Consider the following 21,487-nt stretch of genomic DNA (forward strand, 5'->3'; position numbering starts at 1 on the left):
ACAATTCTTACATGAATATGACAAAAGAAAGGGGGAAATAATTTTAATTGAAGGAAGAATAAGATAATGACGCTGTCAAAGTGGAGAAAATTAGGAAATTTGGTATTTGTGCAAATGATCTGGGCCGTATTTTTAGAACTATTTGAAGAATTTCTTTATGTTCTGTCGTGGTATGGGGTAATGATGTATCACAGACTTAAAATCCTACCAAATGCTGAGCCATTAGTAATAGAAAAACCTGCAGCCATACCCTTTAGTAGGAGATGCGGAGCAGAAAATAGTCTGTAAAAAGAAGCCAGTACCCAGGGAGGATACAAAGAAGTTCTATGGTGAGTCACTGGGTGGTTACACAGAAGTTGTATGGTGGATTGGAAACATTATAATTCAAAAGTAAATTATTTCAGTGTTTAATTTTCAAGGTAAAAATTTCTTGTCATTATATTATAAAACTATTTTAATGATTGATGATATATAGATGGGAAATAGAATAAAATATTTTAAAACAACTTTTATTAATAAAATTTAGTGAGATCTCTCTGCATCTCATGTCTCTCCGCTAAGAGCATATGAAAGTAAATGAGTTAAGCTTACAATTCAAGAAGTGAAGATGGAACAAGTGACCCTAAAAGGAAAAAATTAATAAAGGTCAGCCAAGAAATTGAAGAAAGTAAAAACAGAAATGAGTAGGACAGAAACATTAAGCACTAGTTCCTTTAAAAGCCAGTAGAACAGATAAGTTTCAACAACATAGTTAAGAAAAGAGAAACGGAGAATATATAAGTAATTTATATTAGGAATTAAGTGAGAGCCATACCTACAGATACAGTGAAGGTTGTAAGAGAATGCAATGAACCCACTGAAACAAATAAATTTGAAAATCTTAACAAAGTGGATGATCACTTAGAAAAATCCATATTATATAAACTGGTTCCCCCAAAACGTGTATACTCCCAACTGTGGCAACTGACAGCTCCAAGAGTAAAAATTAAAACTAACGTGCGTATTTATTGCACATTGTATATGCTGATATATTTTTAAGTAAACTTTAGACTATATAAGGTTTAGCCTTTGGAGTCAGAAATTCTTTAGGTTCTGGTCCACAAATTGCTACTTAAGAGAAAACAGAAAAGACAGAACTTTTTACTATCTTTATAGAAAGGCCACTAGAGGCATATCTACCAATTATGGCTTCAGCAACATAAGATAGGAAAATGTGAGTACTGGGAAAGGACAAGACCACTCCTTGACGCCTAAAATAAAAAGACGGAACGGAATGTAATATGGACTCTGATAATAGAGAGCTATGCTGCAGGAACCCAGTCTCCCAGAGAGCAGAGGAGGCTGCTGCCTGTATGGAGGGTTTTCCATAATACTATCATCCAGAGATAACACTGGAAACATTTTGATGTATGCATAGTCAAATTTTTTTAACATATAGTGCATATTTCTTAAATGCAGATATATAGTATATATGTTTGTAACCTCCAAAACGGTACATTTTAGATGCCACCAAATACAGTTCTTCAAGATGGTAAATGGAACACGGATGCTATCTAATACTATTAACTCAACCACCTTCTAGCATTGGACTATCTAAACAGTTTCACTAAAGATTCTACAGCTAAATCCTTGCCAACAACCATAATGAATTAGGATAGATTTCAGAAAGGAGACTCATTAAATCAAAGAATAACACATTTTGTGAGCTTTGACTGACACCTGTTGGAAAGTCAACTTGTTGTCAGCTATTTCAGTCCCCTTTTCCATCAGCTGTGGAGCAACAGAATAGAAGGAACCCTTTTCTTGGCAGCCTAAGGGATGAGGCTTGATGCTTATGGTTAATTCATCTGTGCCAACAGTTTCACTGCTACATTGCAGTTTCCATGTCAACACTGGGACCAGCAAAAGCTGTGCTTCTCCAACTACAGATGGGTGGTGACATTTCCACACCTTTTCAACATAAAATTCTGTACGTGACAACTCTATGCAGAATAAATTCCCATCTATTATATAAAATTTCAGTACCTTTTAGGAGAGTAGGCCTAAAATAATTCCAGTGAGAATTATTTCCTATGCACATAATTTTAAACGGCACTTCAAAGGTTGAAAATTCTGGCCAGGCCAGCAGGCACTGTACAGGGGCCACCAGAATGGAGATCTACAGCAGGGCTGAGCAGCGCCCTCTCTGCTGCTGCAGGAATCCTGTTGAGACCCTGATGCACGGGGCTGGGAGTGTGGGGGCGGAGTTTGCCTAGCAGGTCTCGGTTCCTGAGGTCACGTGTTTAGGCTGCTACGATTTGGAGGGAGGTGTTTGTAAGGAATGGTGTCAGACTAGGAGCATCTTGCAGGGCTCCTTGCTTAGCTGGGCCACCACCTTAGGCCCCGTCACAGAGGACTGTGAGAGCAGCGAGTCAGAAGGACAAGGGCCTACGCGCGGGCTTGGCTGGCTCCGGGGATTGGCCAAAGTGGGACCGTCAGTTAAAGACGTAACGTTGACATTGAGAATCGGTCCCCGACGGCTGTCGTGAGTCTCTGGGATCACGGCCGATCGCTGAATAGTCGGTGAAGTGAGAGCGAGAAGCCCTGGAATCTAGTAGTTTCCTAGGTGTGGGGACCAACCCCCAAGAGAGGCCAGTTTTGAAGTCTCAAGTCTAAATGTGAAGAGTTAAATGTTTGAAACTAATTTATCTATGGGAACACAGAGTCAAAGACAAACACGTAAAATTTCTGAACACTCCCCTGGGAGGAGGAAGAAAACGGAGCCTATTAGCGAATATTGGAAAAGCTACTATTTGAATGTACAGTTTGAGTGGCCAAGCAGGGTCGTTGTTAGCAGCTGGGTTCTCCCGGGAGCAGACTGGGAGGTGGAGTTAGTGGGCAGGATGTTAGGGAGAGAGCCCTTGGAATCAACACCCATGGAAAGAAGAGAGAGAATCCAGACTAGGCAGCTTACCTTGGCCAGTTCTGTGGAGAGCTCAGATGACCCCTCAGGGCTGTTCTCCACTGGCCCAGACTGCACCAGCCTTCATATTCCCACCTGGATCTGCCATTGGATTTCGGCTGCACAACCATGGGTGAGGGGCTCTTTGCAGCAGAGAAAATCCCTGAAGAGGCTGACAGCAGAAGCGCCTGAAGGCAGCCCTCCAACAGCTGGGGCATTTTGAAGGCAGATCCTGGAGGCACATCTCCGTGTTCATCCCTATGTGCCCTAGACAAACATTACATATGTCCTGAAGTTCTTACCTCCCACTTCTCCCCTAATTTCTGCTAGATGGCCTGATAGGATTGGGGTGCAGGCTGGCAGGACCAAAGAATCTAAGGGACCTCATTGTGCTTAAAGTTGTACTTGTGAATTTTTGTTTTCTTCATGTAATTAATTTCTAGTTTCATATCATTGTGGTCAGGAAAGATGCTTGATATTTCAGTCCTCTTAAATTTAAGATTTGTTGTGTAGTTCTACATGCACTTGAAAAAAAAATGTATATTGTTGCCCTTGGATGGAATGCTCTTTATGTATCTGTTAAGTCCATTGGCCTAATGTGTGGTTTAAGGCCCACGTTTCCTCTTTGATTTTCTGTCTGATCTCCCCGTTAATGTAAAAGGATATTAAAGTCCCCTATTATTATTATATTACTACTATTTCTCCCTGTAGGTCTGTTAATATTTTCTTTATCTATTTAGATGCTCCTATGTTGAGTGCATAAATATTTACAAATGCTATATCCTTTGTTGGGGTGGCCCCTTTACCTAACACCCCTCTTTGTCTTACCAGTCTGTTCGAAAGTCGATTTTGTCTGATGTATTGCCTCCTGCTGCTTTTTAATTACATACAATGGTGATCACTTAGCACAAGTCCATAAATAGGCTATGAAGCTGAGCAAAATTTTTCTAAAATATCAGTCATAAAATGAATCGAATGAACTATACTGGAGGAAGGACTGAATTACCTTATCATTCTCTCTGGAGAAAACATTACAAAGTTACTGCCAATGAAGAGGCCAAGTAAGCAATCAAAAATACGTAGGGGAAAAAAAAGGTGTACCAGGAGGTTAATTTCAAAAAGCTCTATTTCCTGGATTCTGTGATGCTTACGGTTTGTTTTTAAATACATGTTCACTTTCCAGTCTTGTGCGTCTGTAGTTGGGAGGTGCCTTTCCCGCCCGGCTCTCCTAACTGCGCAGGGACCCCGGGGCGGGGTGGGGCGCGGCCGGAAGGGCCCCTGCCGCCCCTCGCAGCCGCGAGACTCCCGCTCGCCACCCAGACGTCTCAGGCGCACGACGCGGGGGATCACAGGGCTTGCACGGGACCGTCGCTATTGGTTAGTTAGCGGGCGCCACCGGCGGAGCCCACCCCCGGCCGCCCGGCGAGGCGGGGCCGGAAGCCCGGCGGAAGCGGCCGGGGAAAGGGGCTGAACCTGTTTGAAAGGCCCAATCGGCGCCCTGCCTCTTGGCGCCAGCCAAGGGGAAACCCGAGCGGCGGGCAGGCGGGGCGGGAGCCGCTGTTTGAACGTCGCGCCGGGAAGGGCGGTGAGGACCCCGACCGGCGTCGCAGCGCGCGTCTCCGTGCGCCATGGAGGTGGAGGGTCTCGGGGACGACGCGCTGCTGCGGAAGCTCAGGAACAGCCGCCGCAGCTTCCAGAGGCGCATGCAGCAGCTGATAGAGAAGGTGCGGGTCCCAGCGGCCCTCCGGGGCGAGGAGGACGGGGCTGGGGCCAGCGCGGGTACGGCGGGCACTGTGCAAAAGACCCCGGAATTGGGGGCTAGGGAGGGCAAGCGAGGTTGGAGAGGGGGACGTCCGGGGCGGGGTCTCCAGACGTCCAGGCTCGTGCGGGCCCCTCCCCAGCCCCAGGCAGGGGCTCCCTCTGGCCCTCGGGCCTGACAGGACCCCCTTCCTCTCCCCACAGTACAACCAGCCCTTCGAGGATGCGCCGCTGGTGCACATGTCCACGCTGACCTACGAGACGCCGCAGGGTACGGAGTGCTCCCCCGTTCTGATTATTTACGGTTAAGAGTGTGAACAGAAAAGTGACTAGAGTTTGAAACGCTGTCCCGGCTCTCCCATGAAAATAAGCCTTGTGTACCTTACAGGAACTAAAGTGTTACTAGTTCCCTGTAAACCTGTGAATTACATAAATTATAAACCTATAAATTATTTCAACAGAATTACTTATTAAAACTATTCTGAAGACATGTAGATGTAAGCTGGTTTAAAATGTCCCTGCCCAGGTTGCATCCCAGCTGACCACTTAGCCTGGCAGTTCTGGCGGGTTGCTTTAGCCAGGCTGTCTTCGTTTCTTCATCCGTAAAATGGAAAGATGGTGACGATATCTACCTGCTGGGACGGTGTAACAGTTGGAGTGCTAGTGAAGCTTTTAGAACAGTGTCTGGCCCTAGTGAGTATTCCTCTTGACCGGTTGACTTAGAGTAGTAACTCACCCTTGATGTTCTGAGTGCTTGGAATTTGACCTGAATATAGGGAGAAAGAACCGCGCTGTTTAATGATGAATGTTACAAACTAACTTAAGTCTCATGCATTACCTTTGGTAAATAAATAGCTTGAGAAAGTTTTTACTGGTGAGGTCCGTTCCTCCCATTCAGCCCAATTACCCATGCATTACATAACGATGAAAGCAAATCTCGGATCCAGTTCTGCTGTGCATTGGACAGACAGGCACGAAAAGGTTCCTAACACCTGCTCCTTAAATTAAATGAAGCCTTAGTTCTCTGTATTTTTAGCTGACCCAGCCATACAATGGGTGAAAAGCTAAGAAAGGCAGAAGCTAAGGTATTCCGCTGCAAGCTTTCTGGTACTCTCTGGTCTGTGTTAGTTGGTGTCAGTCTAACCTGAGGGTAGGACTCAGAGCTTTGTAGGAATCATTGCTGAGGATGTCATCAATAGCTTTTATTCTTATGGCCTGTTCATGCAAGGATAGGCAGTGGCTGGGATATATAACCAATCCACAAATCTCAAATACCACTGATTTCCAGAGTGAAAGTGATTTCTGACTCCAGTTTTATGAGGATGGTGACTGGAGCATCTTAACTCCTTGAGAGCAGTCACACTTTAGCATGTAGAAGACCCAGTCTGTAGAGCTTGTTAAACCACAGATTCCTGGGCCCCTCACAGCCATACTAGGTGTGGGTTCAGGAGGTCTGCATTCTGACGAGCTCCCGGCCATTGATAGCAGGGGTCCCCTGGTCTGTTGCTTAGCCTGGAGAGATGCCCGATGAGGGGAGAGGCCTTTCTGACTAAATGCTGGCTGAACGCCCTTATAGCATGAACTCTCAAAGACAAAAACACAGGGGTAGATCAGAACCAACATTCCACACAGCAGACAGCAGGAAGTGATTGTATTGACAGCTAACCATGTGCCCTGCACTTCTAAGAGTCTCCATGTTTTTGATTTTCAACAACCCTGAGAAGGAGGCACTGTTGTTAGAATCATGTCATTGAATAGCAGAGGATACAGCAGAGAGAGTAAGGAACTTGCCCCATGTCATTTAGCCAAAGTGGCAAAGCCTTAATTTGACCCCAGGCACATTTGCTGAAGTAATACTGTTCTGGAAAACCACACCACACTGTAGTCGGAGGCATAGTCACTCCCCCAGGTGCGCAGCTTGGCCCCCCCACGTGGGTGAGTGGCCTGGGCTGGCTGCTACACCTCCTCGTCTCCCTCTTGTACACTGAACTTAGTCAGTGCTTAGCCCACAGGGAGTTAGGAGAGCTGTGGGGGTTATATATAAGTCAGCTGTGTACTGAGGTGCACCTGGAAAGTTTAGAATAGATCTTGGAACATAGTAACCACCCTGTAGGTTTCTGCTGCTGGTAACATTAACAGCCACCTTAAGCCTTGAAACCCAGTGATCCCTTCTTACCAACTTGAATTTACCTGGGAGCAAATGGAGGTTTAGAAAGATATTAAGTAACTTGCTCAGGTTCTACTAGCCAGTCAATAAATGGTGGGAGTCCCAAATGCAGTGTTTACCCCGGTACTTAGGGCTGCTTTATACATAGAATGTATAGATTGCCCTCAGAAAGCACTTGTATGGGATAGAGAGGTTGTCCTTGGAAACCTACTCCTTCTGTCTACGTGGCATGTAGATGACCTTACGTATATTATGTATGTATAATATATGTACATTTGGGGGGAACAGTGCCTTGGCATATGAATGTTCCTAGTTGCCATTTAGCTCCAGCTTGATGCAATTTTACAAGCTGCTGCTTATTAGGTAGCAGAGATTTTTGTCTAGTCTTGATTTTTTTTTTAAAACCTTTAACTTCACAAAGATCAAAATCAACAGAATATCAGAAATAGGGCTTGATTTTAGTATTATATCTTTCTTTTGCCTTTGGTTTTCTTTGGGTACAGATAGAACAGAATCAACGTTTGAGATTACTTAAATTTTTATTTCATTTCTTTTCCGAAGGATTGAGAATTTGGGGTGGAGGACTAGTAAAGGAAAGAAACAAAAGACAAATTCAGGTATTTATTGTCACATTTTATTGCCGACAGTTTGCCATGGAGAAATAGTTGATGTGAACAAGAGTGTGTGGGACCTTCCAGAGGCCACCACAGGGCACTTGTTCCCAGGTTTCCTCACCTGAACTACTGTCTTCCTGTTTTTAAGTATTTCCGGAGAGACTTTTCTTCTGCTTGTCAAGTGCAAGAGGAGCCATGCGATGCTCAGGCTTAAGCCCTTTCTGTCCCGCTGTGTGTCCTCTGCCATTGGGTGAGGGGCTCTCAAAACAGGGCCCCACGTGCAAAACTGGGCCAACGGGACAGACCTCTCCCAGGCCCAGCTTCAGCCCCAGCAGCAAGCTTACTTTGTTGGGTCCAGAAAAGACCAAATCCAGTTCCTTCTAGAAAAGAAAAATGCTTTTTCTCCTTCTCTGAAAAGAGAAATTTGGAGAGGGTGTAGCGTGCAGGTTTGTGCTAGTTCCCTTCCTTATCAAACTACCTTTCAAAACCCAGGTATGGGGTTTTTCTCCCCCAAATTTATTGATGGACTGCAGCTAGGCATCTGGCACCTTCGTGGTAGGTGTAAGAACAGCTTGTCTTCCTACTGTGGAGTCTTGCGATAGGAACTTTTGTAAGGACATCTGATATTCTCTTATTCACCGCTTCTCAGCTGAGGTGCCTGCCCCCAAGAATGAAACATCAGGGTTAGTATTCCGAAGCAATTCACAGCAATTCTGAAATCAAATTTCTTCCTGAATAATTCTTTTAGTATAATACATTCAGTTATACAAGTGTTAGAAATACATATAATTACCTAAAATTAACCTGACTTCTATAGTTGCTAAAGGTATTTTAGTATAATGTGGTCCTTTATAATACACATATTTAGGTACTTATTTTACCCTCTTTACCCTAAAGGGACAGCCCTTACCCATGTCCGCACTCTTGCATGGCTAGGGTGATTCCTAAAGGATGTTAGCCAGTCTGGCATCTTGAAATTCTCTAATTTCACTGAGGAGAGCCCATTTATCACATTGATTATGAGCATTAGTGAGGCCAGTGGCACAGCACAGGCTCTACAGAGAACAACCGACTGCCCCTCAGGCTGGCTCCACACGCACAGGGTCACACGCAAGATCACAGAAGGCCCCCCAAGGGTCTTGAATTTCTGAATTCTGCCTGCTGATCTGACAGTTCTGTGCTCCTGTGTTGGTTTTATGTTGCTGCCATACGCAGCTGGGTCAAGCCCTTCCACCGTGCCTGGGCACACTGGGGAAGAAAGCAGTTCCTTCCTAAGGGGAAACTCTGCCATCTATGTGTTGGGAGTCTTGAGGCCTTTAACCAGAAGGTCCTGGAGGAGAAGCCTCGTGAAACTTCTCCTTTAGGAAAGGAAGATGGGAAGGGTGGCTACTTCACAGTGGCTTTGAAATGTGTCATTACTGACATGAGTGTGTCTTCATCTGCTTCCACACTTTGAGGACTTCCCTGTGAAGACGGTCAGCGGGAAGGACAGCCCCGGGCAAGCCCCCGCCAGAGGTCGCAAGCGACTCTGCACACAAGTCCTGGGAGTGGGTGAGTGGCCCCTGTGCTAGAAAGCGGGGGTGGGAGGGACACGTGTCTCTGCTACAACATGTGAAGGCTAGGTTCCACGCTGTGGCTTTTTCTAAGAGTATTTTAAAAACTAAAGCAGCGTAAAGGGCGTGGTTACTTCCTTCTGAGCTCCCTGCAGCAGCTGTCCTGCTCAGTCATATCCGTGGTCTTGACACGAACAGCACTCAAATCTCCTTGAATAATGAATGCACAGACCCGATATTTTTTAACTTTCTGCAAAACAATAAAATGTAATCTTCAGCCCGTAATAGACTGGAGGTTTTCCCTGAGGATGGTGGTATGAGCCCCTAACCCCCATGACGCGTCTCCTGCCTCTGCCGCCCTCCTTTCCCCTTCTCGGAGGGGCTTCTCCCCCTCCCCTCCACCCGTCTTACTGCCTGGACCCTGCCCTGTTTGCCAAAAACCCACCTACCACCCACTTTCTCTCTCCCACCCCTCCTAGGCCCTGGGATGCCCCACCAGTGGTCAGCACGCTCACGTTTCTCCATAAACACACAGAGCATACTTTGTGGGCCCCCTTGGCCCCGCTGCCTCCCTTTGCTCAGCGTTCCTTTTACCACACTTGAAGGGCCACGCTCACTGCCTCCACGCTCCCACCTTCCAGGTCCTCCGCAGCCAGTTCTGTTTGGCTCCAGACTGTGCTGGAAGGTGTAACTATCTGTGATGTGGGGGTTTTATGCCATCACCCTCCAGGTGGCATTTACAGCTTCTTGAAATTCTGTGCCCTCTGGGTTTTCCTCTCCCCTCAGCCTCCTCCCCACTGCCAGCCCACCTCCCATCCCCATTCAGTGCCCTTTCTTGGGAATTGGTCTGAGCCCCTCACTCTGGCTGAACTCCCAGCCCAGGTGCTGTCTACATGTGTCGGCTGCCTAGTAGCTGCTCTTGAACACCTTGTCTGAACTCTGCATCTCTGAACTGAAAGAATCAACCCGGCTGACTTGCCCTCACTGTCTCTCATGGAGAATGAGCCAGAAGTCCAGCCCCTCCCTCATTCCTCACATGCACTGTCACTGTCCTGTGAGCTTTGCCACCTGCTATCTCATGTCCCCCTGCCCCTGAGCCCCCACAGTACCAGCTCCTGTCACCGCCTGGCTCACCCTGCCCTGCCAGCACCTTTGAATGTGCAGATCTGGTCATGTCACTCCTCTGTTCAGAGCCGTGCAATGACTTCCCATTGCTCTTTGGATAAAAAGCAGAATCCAGACCATCCCTGACCTGCCCATGTCTTCACTACCCCCAGGAAGCCCCCTGACCTCAGATCAGAGCAGATGCCCACGTCTACCTCAGCTCTGTAAACCTGGCTCTTCCCCTGCAGCAGCTGAACACCTGTGATTGCATCAAAGACACCCGTCTCCTGGGGACCCTGGCCCTCCGCAGCCCTTGTCCCCATCCCCACCCTTGAGGAGCACTCCTGTTTGAGGGGTTCTCTGGGTTACTAATCAGGACAGTGACAGGCGGCTGTGTCCTTGTTAAAAGAGCACACTTGAAGCTTTAGGCATTTTTACTGTAGGACATACTCAAGCGATTAAAGAAGCTACCCTTGTGAGAAAAATGCAAACTTTCTTAAAAGTTCTGATATAAGACTTCCGCTTTAATTTTTAGATTCCGGCCACACTGATGTTGATGCAACTTTATACCAGGAAGACCTGGTTGCTGGGGCCCTAATGGTAAGACCCGCCTTTTGTAATGAAGGGGCAGAGTCGGAGCTTGGGGTGGGGGGCTAGTGCCCTTCCCCTTTACCTGCGCCTCTCAGTCCTCTTCTGAGGGCTGCTCCTTGCTTATGCTGCCCCTGAAGTCTTTGTCCCCTATGGCAGCAAGTCATTCCTTCTGTCTAGCGCTTGGCCGCCGTTACTGTCCCTGGTTCAAGCCTGATTTACTGAATTTAGGGAGGTACCAGATGGCATTCCTAGTCCGCGGTGGTTCCCGGCCTGCCCTTACCCGTGATGGAGCACACAGAGTGGGAATTGGTTCTAAGTCCGTCTTTCCCTGTAGAGGCAATGCCATAGGAAGGTGTTCTAGGAAGAATTTCCAGGTGGGCCATTGAAAGCCCATGTTGTCACGAGATCCCATAGGCTGCTGCTGCTCTGCGTCTATCTCCCAGAGCACATAGGGGGCCCAGGAACCAGCTGTCTCCTTAGAGGAGTTGATTCTCACCTTTTCCTTTGGGATAGATGAGAACACAGACAATATAATCCATGGAGCAACCTACCTGGCCTGTGTCACCTGCTGGGATGGTTAGCATGTGATTTTCCTCTAAAACCACTGTGCTTGTGAGGAGTTTGCCCACATGTGTGTGACTTTCAGTGTCTAGAATAAGGTAGTGACCCTGGAGGAGGAAAGAGGTACCTGTTGAAGTAGTACACGCAGGCGGAAGGAGGGAGAGCTAGGCGGCCCTGACAGTAAAGAGTCGGGGTTTCAGCCCTCCCCCAGTGTGTCAGAACTGGGTGCATCCCCAGTCCCTGACTCAGCCCCACTGCAATGCTGAGGTTGAGACCCCCTCTCTCCAGATGAGGGATGCAGAGGCCACCAGGCCTGCCTCCTGAGTCAAGCAGTGAACTTCCTTTCTTATAAACACACTGACTGGAGTCAGTTCTAGTAATTGGGTCCTGAACTCACTTAAGAATATTCACATTGTTTAACTTTTATTCTGTTCTAATAATGCTGTTGCAAACCTCTTCAGTCTTGTATTTTTTGTCTTTTTAATTTCTTTTGGATTGTTACCACTGGATAAATTCCCTAAAATCAGACTCCTGGGTCAGGTGGATTTTCAGAGGAGGGGGAACCGCTTTGTACTAAGAGCAGGAAGTGAAAGAGTAACTGAGGGACTCTCCATTCACAGATGTGCCCATTAATGAGCTTGCCAGTTTGTTCCAGAATTCAAGTCCTATCCATACCCAAAAACTCAGAATACTGACTTCTCTTTGGTATCAGCCTGCAGTGCCTCAGAGCCCTTTGAAAAATGAGTTAAGAAGGAAATACTTGACCCAAGTGGATATACTGCTACAAGATGACAGCTGTTTAGAGGTAATCTGCTTCCCGGGATAAATCTTTATATAATTCAGTCACAGCGTAGACATGCCTGGGGATACAGGTAATCAGGTTTCGTTCACTCTCTGCTAAGCCTGTGAGGTGTTCGGGTGATTGTTCCCTACCGTTTCATTCACAGGCTCGCAGACTTCTCATCCTGAGTAAATGCTCCAGTCTGCTGGGGTAGCACCATCAGGGAGGCTGGCGGGGTGTGCCCTCCGTTACCCACTGTTCTGTTCTGGGACGGCGCATAGAGATCTAGTAGGGCCCCGGCCCGTGGAGGGTTTTAAGCTCCATGAATAGAGAGGCTCCCCCCATCCTGCCCTCCCTGGTGTGGCCAGGTCCGCAGTGGCAGGGTGACTGCCCACCTGCCCCGTGGGCATGCCATGAGGTGTGGTGATGCCCGCTCAGAGGTGGGCCGGCCCTGCCCCAGGCAGGTGCCCTCCGCTTCCCACTGCAGCCAGCTTCCTGGAGCGTGGCCTGAAGAACAAAATGCTAAATCTGGGGCCTCACATAGGATGCCAACTCTTTAGTTTTCCAAGTTCTGTCAACATCTTTTCATAAAATGAAGGACATTTTAATCCAAATAACTACAAAGTACCTGTTGTGGTGTAACTAATTCATCTACAGCAGCAAACTTAACAGGAACATATGTGTTCTTGTTATACTGCTGACTGGCAAAGAGTCTGTCTCTAAGGACCACTGAATCTGTATGAAGTCTTTCTCCTTTGTTCTAAAGCAGCAAGCAGTGCCCCCTGGGTGCTCTGCCAGCCGGGGAAGGAGGGGGTTAGGAAGGGCTCTGCCATCTCATGGAAACGGTGGGCTTCCTCTGCTGCTGTCCAGCTGGCCCTCAGGGGTCTTGCTGTCGGAATGCAACGGTGGAGGAAGAAAAGCCACAGATCCCCTGGGAGTTCCTGGCAGACGCAGGGCAGTGGTGGCACTCTGTGCCATGCCCTGGAGGCCACATGGACAAGCTCCCAGACTTTACTAAGACACCTCTTCCTGCCACTGCCAGGAGCCCAGCTGGCCGCTGTCATTGTGGGTACACTTGTCACTGCTGCTGCCAGGCTCGGTGCACGGTCTGCCTGAGGGGGAGCAGCTCCTCCACCACCCTGCGGGCCATGGTGCTGGGGGAGAACCATCTTGGGGCGCCCAGAGTCAGCACCTGGCAACTCCTGTGTTAATGTCATTTGCTTTGATTTCAGTGTACTGATTACAGAGACGGAAAGGATACACGTGTGACCCTGCCCCCTGCATTGGCCTCGCCTGCCCATCCTGCCCAAGGTGAGTGTGACATGGAAACCTTGTGTGAACTGTGTCCGTCCACCTTGGGAGAGCCACACCACTCAGCACAGCCACTGAGCACAGCACCCCGCACCTGGGCACACCTGCTCCCTTGCCGTGCACATTTCATCCATGTAAACTGTTAAGGGACACCTGTGTTCCATAGGCAAATCGTTAAAATTTTTTTAATGAACTGCTTTTTTCTTCTGAGACTGGCCTGCTAATTGCTATTTAGCTTATTGGCATTCATATGTGTTACCCCTAAATCGTCACAAGCATCTCCTAAGAAGGGTAATTCGCCTATAAAACTTTAGTGAATTTGGCACGTGCCAGAAATCTCACATTGACACAACACAGTTTTGCCCTGTTGTGCTGGCGATGCCCTTTGTGGCTTTTTTGTTTGTTTAACCAGTTCAGGATCCACACAGACGTCACCCGTGCGCTAGCCACCTGGGTCCCGCGGGACTCCCGTCCCGCCCGCTGCCTTTCCCCTCACTGACTGGAGTAGTGGTGGCCCGCCGTCTTGTAGAATGCCCCTCAATTTAGTCCTGATTGTTTCCTTGAGGTTAAGCTCGTGTTAACATTTTTGGCAAAAATACTGTCTTAGTGGCATTGTGTCTTCTCTGGACACCCCGTTGGTCTGTTCCCTTAGTCTGGGCACCTAGCTGAGAAAGGACCTGCCAGATTTCTCCCTGTGAAAGTGCCCTTTTCATCAGTCACCTGTGAGTAAGCCCTATGATTCCCTTTTCCCCGGAAACCCCACACCCCGTGGGTTTAGCACCCGGTCGTGACTGGCCTGAGCTGGGGCCTGCAAGCCGGGCCTCTTCTGGTTCTGCCATTCCCCCTGTGGGCATTCGCTGGCATTCTTCTATAAAGAAGAGCTATCTCCCTTCATTTCTTTCTTGTTTCCTTTTTTTGCTTCCTTTAGCTCCCCACATGCTTTTTTTTTTTTAACTTTTCTAGAATTAATAAGAATTCATGGGCTTATATTTAATTCATGTGTTAGAATCCTTTCCCAGTATTTGGTTTGATGCTCAAGTCACCCCAAATTTAGCCTGAAAGAGCCCCTCACGCTGGCTTCTCTGTGTCTGCTGACCTGTCCCCATCAGTTCTGGAGCACTTAGCTCCCCAACCCCGATTCCGTAGTTGCCTCCACCCCCGGTTTTCACCAGCACCAGTAACTTACCTGGCCAGTCATGCACCACAAAGGAATTTCAGAATCGTAGCACCTGTTACCATTTGCTCAACAACCTGCTAAAGAAGGTTCAAGAACTCTGAGCAGCTCTTATCCTCAGACAATAACCCACTGAGGAGGCATGTTCTGAGAATTGTGTTCAATGTTATTTGGGTTCTGTTTTCTCTTTCAGTTGTTATCAATCTAATTTATAGTTGAGTTCATTTTTCTGTTCTGCATCACTTTTAGAGTTATCCCCATCCGTGTTGGTTTCATTGTATTGTTTTAAGTACATACAAAATTAACACGCCCAAGCCAAGGCTGTATAAAGAGGTGTGTTCAGGAGTCTTAGCCTGCCCCACCCACCCCTGTAGGTGAAGAGTGTCATTATCTTCGGGTGTCTGATTAGTCTTCGAAAAGGCAACCAACTTCTAGGCCATCACATGGGGAGGGAAGGCTTCTTTGGGGAAGCTCAGGTGGAGAGTAGAAATTTAATTTTGAGAACCCGAAGGAAATCTCTGAGAAGAGTCTACTCCCAAATATTTGTGGAGTTTTTCTCTTATTGTTTTTCATATTGCTTAAAAAAAGAAATTCTGGTCATGATCCAAGCTTCCGTTCTGTGATCTCTGCATCAGGATGGTTTTGAGTGGTAACACCTCTTTGCCTTCGTGTGTGTGTTTTTCTCCAGGACACTGTGGTGGTGTTTCTGGAAAGAGTCCTGGAAGCCCAGTGAAGCCGGCTTCATCTGTGAGAGAGTTTATTCCTTCACATCCTTGCTCCACAGACCTGGCCGTCGTGCCTAGAAGTGACAGTCTCTCGTTACAAGGGACCAGTGGTGACAGCTTCTCAAGCAGCCAGTCCTTTGAGGCCGACATCTGCAACGTGACGATCAGCGACCTTTATGCAGGCATGCTACACTCGATGAGCCGGCTCCTGAGTGTGAAGCCGTCATGCATCATCTCCACCAAAACATTCATCGTTCAAAACTGGCACTCGAGGAGGAGGCACAGGTTCAAGAGCAGAATGAACAAAACATACTGCAGAGGAGGCAGGCAGCCGCAAAGGAGTTCCCAGGACAGCCTTTCACTCTGTTCTGAGCCAGTGAAAGAGGTGGAAGCACTAAGAGATTGCAAGAACTTGCCGGATGCTTTTGGCCATAACACAGGTTTAAAATTGGGAAAAGCTTTTCCTGAAGCAGACAAACCCCAAATCCATAAATTAGATACAAGTTGGAAGGAGCTTAAGGAAGCTCCCCAGACACCGACTTATGTAGACTCCAGGGCCGTGCATCATCTTGATCAGGAAAATAGATATCTGACGTTAAAATGGTTGATTTCTCCTGTGAAAATAGTTTCCAGACCGAGAATACTGTCAGACAGGGGAGGGACTCATTATAGGGAGATCGAACTCAGATTTGATAAGCTTCATCAGGAATATTGCCTGAGTCCCCGGAAGCAGCCTGCCCTGGCTTACCGGCCCTACTCCTTGGCTGTGGATGTGTACAGAGGAGGTCCTGCAAGCCCTGGGGTCCCCCAGGGCTTTGAAACCTACAGGCCAAGTAGACCTTCCATCAGAGCAAAAGCTAAGAGGTTAAATGAAGCTTTGGAAAACCTGGGCCCAAGAGCCCCTGAAGTGGGCGGTCACCTGCCAAAGAGAGGTTCCTCTCCCTTGCCATCAGAGACCGGCCCTGCGCAGGGCCTAGGCCACTCTGAGCGGATAGCTGACCTGTTCCAAGGGAACAGTCTCAGAATATTTAGAAAGTCAGTATCACCCAGAAAAGCTATTTCAGTACCCAGGGCACAGTCTCTGGGCATCAGAAGAGATCGTTATGGTGAAATCAAAGAAAAATTTGACAAGCTTCATCAAAAGTATTGTCAAAAATCCCCTGTGCAGATGAAGGTGCCTTTAGATACTGGAGCATCTCTAGACAAAGCAAGTGTAGTTCAGTATCAGAAAGAAGACTTTTTAGGAAAATTACATCTGCACTCTGACATCCGTAAGTTGCCATCATCCCCCCAGCAGAGTACAAAATGTCCCCTGGGTCCGACCCCAGTTGAGGTTCATCCTTCTCCGTGCTTTGCACTCGCTGCCAGTCAGGACCATCAGTCCCCTGCCAAAAGATGCCGATTATCAGACCCTCTGGTGTACGGGCAGCGGGCCAATTCCCCGGATTCTTCGTGTGTGCCGGGCAGAGCCCTCCCAAGGCCCGGGGAGGAGCCTGGCTTCTTACAGCGCAACTGGGAAGAGAAGGTGCGTATCTGTTTGTTGAATATGGGTGTCAGTTCTTCTGTAAGTGTTCATTTTCCAGACTTTATCCCAAATTCTTTTCTGTCCTCTTAAGATCCACATTTATATTGAAAATATGTTCATGTGTAAGGTTCATCCACGTGGAGCTGAAAATGTTCTTACAGGGAAAGCTTTCTCCCAGCTACGATGGGAGAAGGTGGGGTGGGACAAGCCAGTGTTTGTTAAACTTCCACATGAGAGGCAGGTGCCTCAGTGTCGTCCAGCCCAGGTTCTGCGTGCTGGTTCTTACACTGCTGATGGGGTGGACCTGCTGTGGGTTCGGCTCGGCCGGTTCGGGAGTCCGTGTTGGTGGTGGGGCCGCACATACCGCCTTCCCCAAACCAGGAGGCCCCCAGCGGTCACTCCAGTCATTGTCATAGTCCATCTGAACATAGCCGGGGACAGCACCACCTCCTGGGCGACAGCTTCTCCCTCCCCGAAGCTGCCCCCGGCACCAAGTTCCTTCTGTTCCCACAGGAGGCATCTCAGGATCGCATTCCTCTGGTGCTCGGCCCTCGGCCCAAGAGCCCTCCCGGAGGTTTCTCCCAGCCCTGGCCAGAGTACCCGCCCTTCTAAGCCTGAGCCTCGTGTAGCTCCCCTCCGACCGGTTCCTCACCGTCGGCCTGCCCTCTGTGCCTTCTCCCACCTTGTCCCCGGCTGGCTCACACCATGAGGCTGCCTGCTGACCGGGACATGGTGGGGCCCTCGTGCCAGCCCCCTCCTGCCTCCCCAGCGTCCCGCCCTCACCTGGTGCCTCCTGAGACCCTCCTTCCCGGTGCCCCGTGTGGTCACCTCGAGCTGGGCCACGAGCCTGGGCAGGCAGGACTGCGAGGACACTCGGCCCCCGCCTGCCTGGCGGGGGCCCTCTGGCTCCCCTGGGATTCCATCTATCATTGCAGGGCCTTTTCCAGGTTTGTCTTAAACCATGACATGGACATATTTCACCATTTTCCTATTTTTCTTCCTTACCTACTTAAATCATAAATTTCCTGAGCAAAGAGACCAAACCTTCATGAGCTATGACTACATGAGGAATTTTAACGGCTGGCACCGAGTGCCTCCTGGGCACCAGGCCCCAGGACCCTTCCTTAGCCCCCACATGACCCTCTGATTAGTGGGTTCCCCTCATTGGGCAGGCAGAGGCGGAGGAGGCGCCCCTCGGGTCTTAGAACTGAATCCACACAACTGCACAGCTGGACCGGGCGAAAGCCTCTGGACTCCGCCGCCAGGTGCCGCTGCCTGCTTTACAGGTTTCCATTCGTTTTTAGGCCTTTTTTTTTTTTAAACACTCCTTACAGTATTTGTTAAGCATGTTGTCATAACACTGGACACACAAATATATCTATACAATGAAATAAATATAAAACAGTTAAGCTTTTGGTGGCTGGCACTGGGAATTCTGCGAATTTTACTGAAATCATTGTCATTTTCTTCCCTAGAGAGAAGAGCAGCCCATCTTTCAGAATGGAAGAGAAAAGTGATTTTGTGTCAGAAAAATTCTAAGGTGGAAATCTACAGCCAAGTTATGTTGGAGTGTGGCGCCTCTTCTTCCTTACTCTGTTGTGTGTGTTTTAATTCTTCAAACCATATGAGAACAGAGCTTGTTTCACCTGTCTGCCCTTCAAAGCAAATGCATTCCACTGAAACGACTCTGAGTTCTTGGCATAGAAATTATTTGAATAAAGTTGCTCGACTAAAATTTTTAATGTTCTCCTTTATAGGGCTATTTTCCTAATGTCTACTTTTTTTCAGTTTAGATATGTACACAGAATTCTTCCATTTTCTATTTTGTTAGAGATTATTATTTGCTATGAAAGTTTAAGTCCTAGATAGGATGAGCAGGCAAATACAGGTGTAAATTTTTTATTCAGAACCATGGGATTTTGTATCTCCCATATTAGGAGGTAGCAAATTAAAATAATATAACTCATCCATCAAAAATAATTCTTAACATCTTAATGTTTCCAGAAGAAAACCTGCTGTATTTAAACAGGCCTGTGATGGCCCCAGAACACTCGGGCAGCCACATGGCTTCCATGACATCTTAGTTTTCATTGGAGCTGTTTTATGACAGCATATCAGAGTGACTCTCAATAAAAACTCAGATATCCAGCACACAGTGACTCAGCCCACGTCCCAACCACCCTGAGTAAATAGTTGTCATGGGTTTTTTAATTTTAAAATGTTTGAGATGAGATTGAATACCACACCTTTCCTTCCTGTCCTCCGGCCTAGGCGACCACTCTCCTGGTACTGATACTGTACCCTTTCCACCCGCACCTTTGTGCTGGGACCACGTTGCCTGTGTGCGTAAGCTTGGGCTGACTGACTGTTCGCAGTTCTGGAGGCTGGAAGTCAGATCAGACTGTGAAGGCCCTTGCCTGGCTTGGAGATGGCTGCCTTCCCACTGTGTCCCCAGGTACATGGGGTGGGGAGCGTGCACCCTGGTGTCTCCCTAAGGGCATCAATCTCTGTGCAGGCCCCACCCTCATCTAGCTCCCAAAGGCATCTCAGATACTGTCACATTGGGGTGGGGCTTCCACGTGAATCTGGGGGAGGGAGGTGTGTTCAGGCCAGAGCCCCGGGGATCAGGAAGACCTGCTTTGCTTGATGCTGAGAACCTGGCAGAGAGCCTCGCCCGTGCAGGGGGCTCACATCCTCAGGACAGGCTGGCGGGACTGCTGGCTCACGCTCCGCCAGGGATAAAGAGGCCCCTGGGATTCTTCCAGACCTTTCCTTCATGCCTACAGCCCAGCCTTTCCTCTTGGGGAAAACAATTACCCTTTCCCCAAACTGCTTGTTCTGTGTTCACGTCCACCCCAGTCCACACCCCACAGGCCTTGCTGAGGCCTCACTGGCCAGGCCTAGGGGCTGGAAAGGCTGGGAAATTGGGTTCTGATGCTCTACCATCCAGTGACCGAAGGCGAGGTGGAAGAGATTAGGTAGGTCCTAGCCAGCCTATAGGACCTGCCCATAAAGACCCCATAAACTACATACAGAATGGTGTCCTTGACTTTCCCATACTTCAGTCCTGTGTGTTCTGCAACTCTTTCACCAAGAGGTGTGTGCAGTAGGTAGGAGCAATGCATGAGGGTGTCTTCTCTGAAGAGCCCTGGGGAGCTGGCTCACTGCATCCTCGTAGATGCCGGCTGCTAAGAACATTGGCCGTGATCCTCTCGCATGTGTGGGCTGACCTGTGACCCACGCCCGGTGGTGACTTAGCCATGGATTGGTGACTTCAAATTCCCTAATTGCCAAATTGCTTTCCCAAACGGCTATTCCAGTTTGCATTCCGTCCAGCAATATAAGAGGTCCCTTTTCCCCACGTTACTGCCCCCAGTTGGTGCCACTGTCTTGGGAGTGAACTGCATGGCACTCTGCATGTCTACCCGGGGGTACTGGCTTTTCCAGGTTCCTCTCATGACACTGGTTTTTAATTTGCTTTGTTTCTTAACTGATTGGGGTACATTCCAGTTGCCGGTCTAATTACACCTACAGTCTAGTTTTATATAAATCCCAAATAAGTTTTCCATCTGATTTGTCACTGAACTTCATAGTATTTTACTCTGCAGAAGTTACATTTTAACATAGGAAGGTCAGTCCTTTATTTTGTCTGGTTTCTGCTATTACTTTTTAAGGCTAACCTCTTGGGGTCAAAAATACTCTTATCTTACATTTTTTATTTTCAGGCCTCAGTCTATAAGCCATCTGGAAATGCTGGGCACAGCACAAAGGGATCAGAGGCCCGGCTGTACACGGGCACAGCTCTCCCCAGAACCTGCTATGACTGGCGCCCCACTTCCACCTGTGCCTGTGCCATTCAGGTCTATCAGCAGCAACGCTCTTCATTATGCGGCAGAAAATAACTTCACCATCTATCCCGTGGGAGCCGCCCAGCGGTGTGGAACCCACTGCCCCGGGAAGCCTCTGGCGAGGGGTGACTGACTGCACAGCAGCCTGTCCTGCCAGCGCGGCCCAGAGTGGTGACTGCGTGTGGCAGTTGTGGGGACAGTTTACCTGCTGGGGGATGACCAGAGGCTGTTCTGCTGATGGCCAGAGTGTAGGAAAGTTTCCCTGCTCGCCTCCCTCTCCCCCTGCCTGTCTTTTGGACATGGAGCTCATTTATACTGTTGGTCCTCAGCCAGGTTCTGTTCTGGGCCTTCCTGGGTGCTGCCCCGGCCTATCCCACCAGGCTCTGGTGCAGTGAATGGCCCCGCCTGCCCCGCCCCCTGCCCCCATGGCACCTCCAGCCGGGCTGCCGCCCTCTCAATGATGTGCCTCCCAGTCAGCCGTCAGATGCCTCCTTTCCCTTAAAGGGTGGTGCCCAGGACTGGGGGGCAGAGGCCGCCGGAAGCTGGCTCCTCTCCCTGCTTGGCCCAGCACCTGGCAGCAGGCATGCCTTCAGCATAGGGTGGACTGAAATGCCAGTGAGGACAAAGGGACCCAGATCTCCGGCGCGAGGGGCTGTCTGGCATTCCCTCACCCTGGGGGAGCAGGAAGGACATGGCCCGTTGGGACTGCGGTCTCCCTTGCCCCACTGCAAGGGGCTCTGGGATGCCATCACCACACCGAGGCAGGCATCGGCACGGCAAGTGGCGAGGGAGGTGTTCGGCAGTGAGAGGAAAGAAAAGGACACGGATGATTTT

The 21,487-nt window shown here is 48.9% G+C and overlaps 2 protein-coding genes across 7 annotated transcripts in view; one reads left to right on the forward strand and one right to left on the reverse strand.

The window, feature by feature from the left end:
- The window catches only part of TRPM8 (transient receptor potential cation channel subfamily M member 8), a 134,663-nt gene extending 130,415 nt beyond the window's left edge, over window positions 1–4,248 (reverse strand). For all 4 annotated transcript variants that reach the window (XR_008998131.1, XR_005033032.2, XR_005033033.2 and 1 more), the window contains exon 1: window positions 4,118–4,248. The gene's annotated coding sequence lies outside the window, so the exon portion shown is untranslated. The remainder of the gene's footprint in view (window positions 1–4,117) is intronic.
- A 203-nt stretch (window positions 4,249–4,451) lies between these two features.
- On the forward strand, window positions 4,452–18,540 carry HJURP (Holliday junction recognition protein). Of its 3 annotated transcripts, XM_036927214.2 has the most exons (9): window positions 4,452–4,665; window positions 4,904–4,970; window positions 7,428–7,483; window positions 8,938–9,031; window positions 10,673–10,737; window positions 12,002–12,094; window positions 13,303–13,381; window positions 15,244–16,805; window positions 18,281–18,540. In XM_036927214.2, the coding sequence occupies exons 1-9, from the start codon at window positions 4,570–4,572 to the stop codon at window positions 18,320–18,322; spliced, it is 2,154 nt and encodes a 717-aa protein (XP_036783109.2). In that variant the 5' UTR covers window positions 4,452–4,569; the 3' UTR covers window positions 18,323–18,540. The 3 variants fall into 3 exon arrangements, with proteins under 3 accessions (XP_036783109.2, XP_057359392.1, XP_057359391.1); XM_057503409.1 differs by lacking the exons at window positions 4,452–4,665; window positions 7,428–7,483 and having other exon boundaries at window positions 4,929–4,970; XM_057503408.1 differs by lacking the exons at window positions 4,452–4,665; window positions 4,904–4,970; window positions 7,428–7,483 and adding an exon at window positions 5,024–5,392.
- The last annotated feature ends 2,947 nt before the right edge of the window (window positions 18,541–21,487 follow it).

The sequence above is a fragment of the Manis pentadactyla genome, chromosome 6 (genome assembly GCF_030020395.1).
Source record: "Manis pentadactyla isolate mManPen7 chromosome 6, mManPen7.hap1, whole genome shotgun sequence".
NCBI lineage: Eukaryota > Metazoa > Chordata > Mammalia > Pholidota > Manidae > Manis > Manis pentadactyla.

Bases quoted from the DNA above. Each gene is read 5' to 3' on its own strand.
- HJURP (XM_036927214.2), top strand. From the start codon at position 4,570: ATGGAGGTGGAGGGTCTCGGGGACGACGCGCTGCTGCGGAAGCTCAGG. The intron at 4,666-4,903 runs GTGCGGGTCCCA...CTCTCCCCACAG, and splicing joins TGCAGCAGCTGATAGAGAAG to TACAACCAGCCCTTCGAGGA. The intron at 13,382-15,243 runs GTGAGTGTGACA...GTTTTTCTCCAG, and splicing joins GCCTGCCCATCCTGCCCAAG to GACACTGTGGTGGTGTTTCT.